Raw genomic sequence first — 8869 nt, forward strand, 5'->3', positions numbered from 1 at the left:
CCTTTTTCTTCAACTGACGTGCATTAAGAGATGCTTTCCATCTTCAGGACTCACTAAATTAGTGATCTTAGCCTAAGGGACTTCATCTATTGCAATACAAATAGAGATTAGAAGATTCAGATGTGTGCTGTGAAGCCACTCATCCTGCTAGTGATCTGGCAAGTGATGGGCCACCCTGCTCTAGTTCTCAGTAGTGTTCTACTTCCACACCTTGCTAAGCGTTTTATCCATGTGAGGCTACAGGTGAAAGTATCTTCTTTTCCTTTTCTTCCCATGTTTTTCCAGATGAATGTGGATTGTGGAGGAGAAGGTTAGGATGTGACTCTGGAAAGCTTTGTCCTGCGCTCATAGTTGCAGTAGGAAGGAGGCAGGATACCACCCTGATTCTTCTGGGATGCAGCATCACAGCCCCTCAGGGGACCTTGTGCACCCTTGGCTCTGACACCTTGCAGAGCTGGAAGTCATAGAGAGCCAGTGCTGTATAGTTTGCTGGCCAGGGTCCCGCAGGTGTCAGAGCTGGAGTCTACAGGCTGTAAGGTAAGGTTAGATCTCTAGAATGAGGGAGACAAGGGATATTTTTGTACGTACAAACCCAAAACATAGGTACTATTCACAGGGTAAAGTGTCATGAGGATAGTTCTCTCCCTCCCCTTGTGGTCCAGTAGGCTCTTAATAAACTGTAGTGTGATACCTTGGAACCATGAACTGAGATGCCTACGAGAGGGAGTCACACAGAGCAGCTCCTAACATTATACGATTTTAATCTGCATCTCAGCACTCAAACTGTTAAAAAGGAGGGAGACCTTGAAAGCTCATTCGAGATTTGTCCTTGGTCTCAGACAAAGTTAAAGCCAAACTAATTTCAGAGAGGGGTTGTATTAGGAAAACAAAGGATGTTAAAACTCATCTAATTTTCTACACTACTCTTGAAGGGTTACTCCCACTCTGTAAAGTGGTTCCATTAGTGTAGGGTATCGGGGTCACATTGAGGTGACCTGCAAGTCATCTTGATTTGCTGCAGCTTCATTACTGTGGAGATTTTTTTGAAGATTGATGCCTCGATGAAATCGGTAGCTCCGTGTAAGGTGTTCAGTTACTGAGGCACCAATGCAAACCTTTAGCGGAGGCATAAGAATTCCTGTTATCTGAAGCTTATCTCTCATCTTACCCGGGGTAGGGTAATGCAATTTTCACAGCTAGCATCTGTCCTAGAAGGATTGTGTGGGGCTAGAAGGCCTTAGTTTAGCTTAAGTCCTGGAAATCTTTCAGCCATCTTTATTCTAGAGATCTGCCTCGGTTTTCCTCATGGCAGTGAAGTTGTGCCCTGGTGTAGACTGGTTACTGTCTGTACTTTAAACACGAACCCCTTAATAAACTCCGAGCAAGTTTGAAGAACAGCTAATATTTAGCAGAGTTGTAGCAAGCCTTCAGCCAGACGTGGCGGTTCTGAGAGTGAACTCCCCACAACAGTAGGGAGTTTTACAAATGCTCCCTTAGTGTGGCCGGTGTAGTGGGAGGAGGAAGAAACCCTCTGTTGAAGACCTAATAACACTTCCAGCAAGGAGGCTGCATCCACATGGGCAGTACTCTGCTTATCAGCAAGGCTGTATTGGTCGATACTAGAGGTGTGGCGGCTACTCTGTCTGAAGACAGTTAAAGTTACTGTATAGGGTGTGTGGAAGGAGTCTGTGCATGAAGTGCAGTCAGAGACACTTAGTGCATTGAGATAAGCGCAACGCTGTTGGGCTGTCCCGTCAGCTAATTAGAAAAGCATGAGTTGTCAGGCTGGAAATCGTAAGATACCATCTTTGGATTTGGGGTGTGTGTGTGTAGGCTCAACTACAAGGCAACACTGATTACTGATTTAAAACAATCACAGTGATTATGCAGTATTCCCGGGCACTAAAGAAACGTTGTTGCCTACTTACGGAGACAGGTGAACAAAAGGGAGAGCCCATCTGTCAGTTGCTGGGTGGGTGTCTCCTGCAAACTTTCTTTGGCTCCAGAAAGCTGTTGCTTTCTTTTTCAAGTAGGACACTTAATGTTTTACTTGCTACTTCGTTCTCTCAGAGGGTTTGAACAACTAAGAATACTTTGACCTTAGAGACTGTCAGTACAGCTGCTTTGTCCACTGCTACTCGCAGTCGAGGGAAGAGTAGGTTTGATTGAGTGCTTAGTGAGTGTCACGTTTGATAGAGGCCTGATACCAAATCCCCTGTGGGCAGGGGATAGCTGTACTGATTGAAGCAAAAATAGAGGAGAGCGAGTTGACAGAGGGCTGAGAATTTCCACCCTTCATGCAGAGCTGCAGTTTGACACTGCCTTGCTGATGAGATCTCCATTTAGTCTTTGCAGTACGTGATTTCTAGGTGCTGTTCTAAGTGCTCTGAACTTCTTGCCCAAGGGGGCTTGGCTGGCAAACCCAATAGTTAAGTATTTACACTGCCCACCTTCCGGTAGCGGTGAACTACTGCAGGTTTGATGCCTGGTAGCTTCTATACTTGAAAAATCGGTACATTTGGCTAGGGTGGAGATCTCCTGAAGGAGGAGAGGAGTTCTTTGTTGTGGAAAGTCAAGGTTCAAGGAAATGTCTGTTTGGTGTACCTTGAACTAATTTTAAACTGACGTTTGTATGCAGTTAGGTCCTGAGACCTGTGAAGAAGGAGGCTTGTTGGTACAACTGTGTTGCTGTGTTATTTCTACAACTGCTGGGCTACAGCTAACCATGTAAAAAAAAAAAAGACACCAAAGAAGTGTTGTCATGTATACAAATTAAGCTTACTGTCTGGAAGTAGGTACAGGAAGGTGACAAGAAACTCTTGGTTATTGAGTGGCGCTGGCTCTTGCCTACAGTGATTGTGAGTGGCAGCAATATTTTGTCTATCTGCAAGCTTGTGTCTCGAGTTAGCTGTATTAGAGCAGTTGACTGGGGAGGCTGTGGACTGCATTGGTTTATTGGCAAATGAAGATGAAGGCCAACTGTATCCTGGACTGCATCAAAAGCAGTGTGGCCAGCAGGTCGAGGGAGGTGATTCTGCCCCTCTGCTCTGCTCTGGGGAGACCCCACCTGGAGTCCTGTGTCCAGCTCTGGAGCCCTCAGCTCAAGAAAGATGTGGACCTGTTGGAGCAGGTCCAGAGGAGGGCCACAAAAATGATGAGGGGGATGGAACACCTCTCCTATGAAGAAAGGCTGAGAGAGTTGGGGTTGTTCAGCCTGGAGAAGAGAAGGCTTCGGGGAGACCTTACTGCAGCCTATCAGTACTTAAAGGGGGCTTATAAGAAAGATGGGGACAGACTTTTTAGCAGGGCCTGTTGTGACAGGACAAGGGGGAATGGTTTTAAACTAAAGGGGGGTAGATATAGACTAGATATAAGGAAGACAAGATAATCCAAGAGAAAAAAATCATTCTCTTTTGGTGGTGGATGCCCCATCCGTGGAAACATTCCAGGTCAGGTTGGACTGGGCTCTGAGCAAGCTGATCTAGTTGAAGATGTCCCTGCTTATTGCAGGGGGGTTGGACTAGATGACCTGTAGAGGTCCCTTCCAATCCAAACTATTCTATGATGGTAAAACATCACAAAGGTGATAACTCAGCCTGAGTAGAGCAGAGGAGAGTGGGGCATAATTTTTAAAGTTGAATAGCTATGTTGGAAGAGCTCCCAAGTATAGACAAGCCCCCAGGAGAGTAGTATTGCATTCTCTACATGCTTCAGGTTTCCTTCCTCATTGCAAGAGGAAGAAGATTTAAAATTTCCTGTAAAGTTACCTTAAGATAAAATCTTACTTGAGAATTGCAAATAATGCAGTTTCACTTAGTCTGGGGTCAGTGGGGTTCTCCTAAGCACTGAAAAAAGTTCACTGGCTTATGTACCCAGTTTAATGTTTCCATAGCATCTTAGGTAACAAGTATTTCCTTGTTACTGTTTGGATTGACTTATTCTACATGCTGAGCCAGTTGCTTTGCTGTGAATTGTACCAGCTTTTATGGTGTTATGGTGGTAGTATCTAGGCTGAGTAACTTTGGGCTGTTCAGTCTTTGTCAGCGTTCTCCTTTAAATTCATCATTTTGAGCTCCAAGCTGGCATTGAACTTAAACCTCTTTAGTGGCTTTCTGTTGGATAGCTCTTGATGGAAAATCTAGGTGTTACTGGCAGAGGCTTTGGCTAAGCACATAGTTATGATGGCTTATTAGTGAAAGAGGGAACTTTATTTTTGCAGTGACAGAGTTGGGGTGGTGAGGAGAATAGTTTTTTTCTCTTGGATTATCTTGTCTACATCTTGACGTTATTTCAGACATAGCCTAACCTGTCTTGCTGAGTGCAAACCACAAGCCTGGTAGGAGGACTGGAGAAAACCCTTGCTTTAGAGCCTATATTTGCAGCCTTTCTCAAGGAGGAGCTCCAAACACAGGGCCCATGCTGTTGAGTTGTTTTGACTTCTGCATGACTGTGCTTCTGTGGGAGGAGGTTGTACTCAAAATCCTAGTCCTAAATTGTTTGTATCTTGTAACATTGGCTACCCGAAACGTATGGCATTTAAATTCTGCAGGAACGGAAGTGGACCACCGGGGCTGAGACTGTGGACTTGTGTTTTCCAAAGCTTGTTATGTGGGGAGGATCTGCCCAGTTGATTTCAAACTTGATGGGATATGGCAGCCATATGCTTCATTGCCTGGGAGGTTCATTTTTTTGTCAGCTTGGGTCTTGGTTTTTCTCAGGTGGTATTTTTTCCACTTCCTCCTGTGAGGAAGTGGGGGACTCAACAGACTTCCTAACACGTGTGGAAAAAGCTTTTTTAGCTTTTTTTTTAAAGTGCAACTTAAACACCTGTTGGCTGGTAGATGCAAGCCAGCCTTGAGCCTTTCCTCTTGGCTTACTATTACTGTTTTCCCCAGGATTCAAAGGTATTTCTGGCTCTTCTCCCCTGTACGCATTTGGTGATGGTGCCATAATGTATAGTGGATCTTCTTTAGGCTACAATCCTCAAGATTGTGACACAAATCTGTTCTATAGTGCACCATAATTTTTATCCTATGCCTTCCTTCACATATTTAAAAAATGAGGAACTCAGAGAAATTTGTTTATATTAGTTTGCTTAAAAGATTGTTTCTGTGCTTGTAGGCAGACTTACAAACTCTTAAATGAAAACCACATAGAAGAAAGACTTGAAACTTTGAATGTTCCTTTCTCATGGCAGTATGGCCACCTAATGGTTTCTTGGATGTGTTGGGACTTGTCTATGTGTGAAGTTAATAAAAAATGGCTATTCTGTGGTAACTAACAGTCATTCACACCCTCCTGCAATCTGAATTTTCAAGTTTAAGCAAGTTCCACATTTCCATTTTGAAAGCAATTAGGGGACTTTCTTCACCATGTTCTATCCAGTTTAACAGAAGAGTCCCCTTTTGAACAGGTGTGCAGCTTCTGGAGTCCAGAAGTAAATCGCACAGCTAACTTGAAAGGCTTCAGCTAGAACATGGTAGCTGCTAAATATCACTTACCTGCCCCTTCTCCAGTAGCTCTCTGCTAGCAAGCTATCCAGTGAAATGCTACCCTACTGTCTGAAAAGCCTTCTGTTAGGTGCTTAGAGACTCCTGTGTGTAGTACCATCTCACATAACTGGAGCGCCTTCAGCAAGGAGCAAGACCAGCCCATGCTAGAGGGCAGGGCAGGGGCCAATATTCAAAGGTACAGACAGGGAGACTCAGAGGAAGACTTCTGCTGCACTTGAAGCAGCCCTGGTTTTTGCCTGTGCTGCCATGGGTAGTTGGAGCCATGTCGTGAACCATTTTGGTTGAGCAGTGCTCAGAGCACTGCTTTCAGAGTTGGTGCTAAACCGAAACAAGTGAGAAACTGTAGCTTCAGCAATAAGAAAAGGTATGGCTTTCCTCTAGTTTGGAACCAATGTCTCTCTTTTAGAAAGAAAGTTGTTTTTCTAAGAGTATTGATTGGGGTGGTGTTGACAATTTTAGAATTGAAGTAAAATCGCTCTTGAAGTGACTTGAGGCAAAATGGTGAAAGTTTGGTATGTTCTTTAGACAGTTCAGGTTGGGGTAGTGGTCACAAGCAGTAAGCTGTCATGGCACTAACTTAAAGCCCTAGGTGCTGTGTGCAGTTGCAGCTAATGCTTCCTTGCTGCTCTGGAGGGTGAGGTTTTGCTGGTGAGGAGGGAGTTTAGTCTGCAGGCACACAAAATCCCTTCTGGCTGATGGTAGGATTTGCCAGGGAGTTGGCTGAGGTGAGTCCCTGGATGTACAGAACCAGTTTTGATCTCTGTCAGCCAGCGGGAATTTCAACTGGCTGCCTGGAGCAGACGGACCTGCTCTCTAGGGACTCCTGCCTGATGAATAAGCAGTGCAGCCAGTGCGGGCAGCTGGGATATGTCTGGCAGCACTTGGGGGTTAGTGAAGCTCACGACCTCAAGCCTCTGTGCTGCCTCTAGATGCTGTGTTTGGTATTGGTAAGATGTGGCAGTTTGTAAGTCTGGCCAAGGAGGATGGAGGTGAGATAATGAACTGAAATAGTCTGCTGTGTGAGGTGTGCTTTTGTTTCCAGGCTAGGGTTCTTGTGTGCATCCCATCTGCTGTCAGATCCACTTTGTTTTATTAAGACTTTTGTGAAGGCCTTATTTGCTCAAACAGAGGGTATTTAGATTTGCTGTCCCAGTGCTTCTAATTAGTGAACTTGTGCCTCCAGCTTCCTTCCAGTTGTTTACTGAACCAGGTGTCTGCTCCACAGCCTCTTCCCTTGCTCTGAGCTTGACCTGCTTTCCTCATGCTGGTGGAAAAAGTAGGGCAGATTTCTAGCTTTAGATATTATTAGACAGGAAACAAAAAGGCACTCTGGTTTTTTATCATCTCCTCCTAAAAGAGCTAACCTGTGATGAGGGAGTGCTTCAGGGAGCAGTATGGTGATGCTGGGAGCCTTGGTCTGTGGGTGGGTGGAGGACAGGCTTGGGGGTCTGTTCCCTGGCTGCCTGGAGGGATTTGTTTGGCTGCAGATGGAGGGACAAAAAAGCTGCCGCTGGGTCCCTAATGAAGTCCTTGGACAGGAGAGTTTCTAAGGTTGAGGAACATAACCAAACCCCAGACATATAGCCGTTTTTATATACATAAGCCAAAAGCTTGCTTCACAGGTGATCCTGTGCCTCTAAGTGGCAGCAAAGTTTGGCCTGGTCTTTCTTGTGTATGGCCTCGGTTCTCAGGACACCACAGGCACTGTTGATTGAGCTGTTTTTACACTATTGCACTAGGCCAGTGCCGTTTCCTGGGCATGTGTAGTTGGGATATAACAGGATTCAGCCTGGAAACAGTTTGAGCACCTAGTTTTTGAAAACTGCTCATTTTATGTTCCTGGAGCCCAGTGTTAGTGCTGTATCTTGCTGACCAGCTGATGGCATTGATTGCTGAAGGCCAACAGTCAAAACAGGATCCAGACCTCTTCCTGCTTTCACTTCTTAAAGCAGATGTGTTTTCCTGGTGACCTGCTTAAGGATTTTGTCTCTACCTTTGTGGGTGGATGGTGATGGTGGTAGTTGCAGTAATATTGATTACTAATCAGCTCTTACTTAAGCCCCAGATTTACTGTCTGTCACTAAAACTTCTAGGGAACTGATGGGTAACTGCTGTTGTAAAGAATAACCAAAGGTTTTTGTCCTGACCTACCTTGTCTGATTCCTTAAAATAGAACAATGCTGCTTGTATCCAGCTTATCACAGCTTTGCAGCTGTATATGAATAACCTATTTTGTGACACGCTTTCAATCTTTTTTTCTCCAGTCTTAATTTAACCTATAATACTGTTCTTTTTCATTTCTTTCAGAATGGACTGCTGAATTGGGAATTATTGCAGACTCAACAGTACAGCACAGCTCGTTGCTTCATCTATTACTAGTTATTTAAATTGGACTTTTAATATCCCGCCAGCTGCTGTTCACACACACATGGTGCATTGTTGCCATTCTCAGAATTGCATCTTTGAAACCCAGACCATCAGTAACCTTCATTGAACAAAGAGGCGACCTCCTGCGTATGTTTATAGAGGGATTTTTCAGACCTACTGCCCTCTAGCTTTCTTGCTGGTGCTGTATTTCTAAGACACTATGGAGCCCAGTATGGAGTACTGCTTATCGCAGGTGCTGCAGAAGGATGTTGGAAAGAGACTTCAGGTTGGCCAGGAATTGATAGATTACTTCTCAGATAAACAGAAGTCAGCTGATCTTGAACATGATCAGACTATGCTGGATAAAATGGTTGATGGACTGGCCACTTCTTGGGTAAATTCCAGCAATTATAAGGTAAGACTTGTTAGATGGAGTGTGATTACAGTCAGAAGTATCAATGTCAAGTGCTACTTGATCTAAGTGAAAGTTGTATAGTAGACTTTCTAATATACTGTTCTATAAGCTGATAATTGTGCTGAGTCAACCATTCCTGACCCATTTCTTGGTAGTTGATAGTCGATATGATATTGTATATGCAGTAAGAATTCAGTAAATGGGGTTTTAATAAATGGATTTACATTTGGTGTTCATACTTTGTGATATCCTGGTTTCTTTGTGTACCTTGTTAGCTGGTGGCATGCTTTGATCATCCCAGTAGTTAGCAATGTTGATGATATCCTGCCATATTAAAAAAGTTTATAACACTGCAAAAAGCATATATAAGCAGCAGTATTTTTCAGTCATTAAATCTTGCTAGACTTTTTTCCCCTATTTTCCGTGGGCAACTTAAGTACAATTGGTCTACTGCACTTAGCTCAGGAAAGGTAGTGTGTGTGTGTATGTTCTGTTGAATGTGACAGAGTTGCAGTGAGTTGGTAGGACATGGAACTCCACTGCCTTGTTATCCCTGTCACGTTGCTTCCTTTCC

General features: G+C 44.2%; 1 protein-coding gene across 2 annotated transcripts in view; it reads left to right on the forward strand.

The window, feature by feature from the left end:
* Positions 1–327: 327 nt before the first annotated feature.
* The window catches only part of CLASP1 (cytoplasmic linker associated protein 1), a 186229-nt gene continuing 177687 nt past the window's right edge, over positions 328–8869 (forward strand). For both annotated transcript variants that reach the window (XM_009327145.1, XM_009327146.1), the window contains exons 1-2: positions 328–537; positions 7821–8295. In XM_009327145.1, coding sequence (XP_009325420.1) covers positions 8101–8295 — 195 coding nt within the window. In that variant the 5' untranslated portion in view covers positions 328–537; positions 7821–8100. The remainder of the gene's footprint in view (positions 538–7820; positions 8296–8869) is intronic.

Source organism: Pygoscelis adeliae, unplaced genomic scaffold (genome assembly GCF_000699105.1).
Source record: "Pygoscelis adeliae isolate BGI_AS28 unplaced genomic scaffold, ASM69910v1 Scaffold227, whole genome shotgun sequence".
NCBI lineage: Eukaryota > Metazoa > Chordata > Aves > Sphenisciformes > Spheniscidae > Pygoscelis > Pygoscelis adeliae.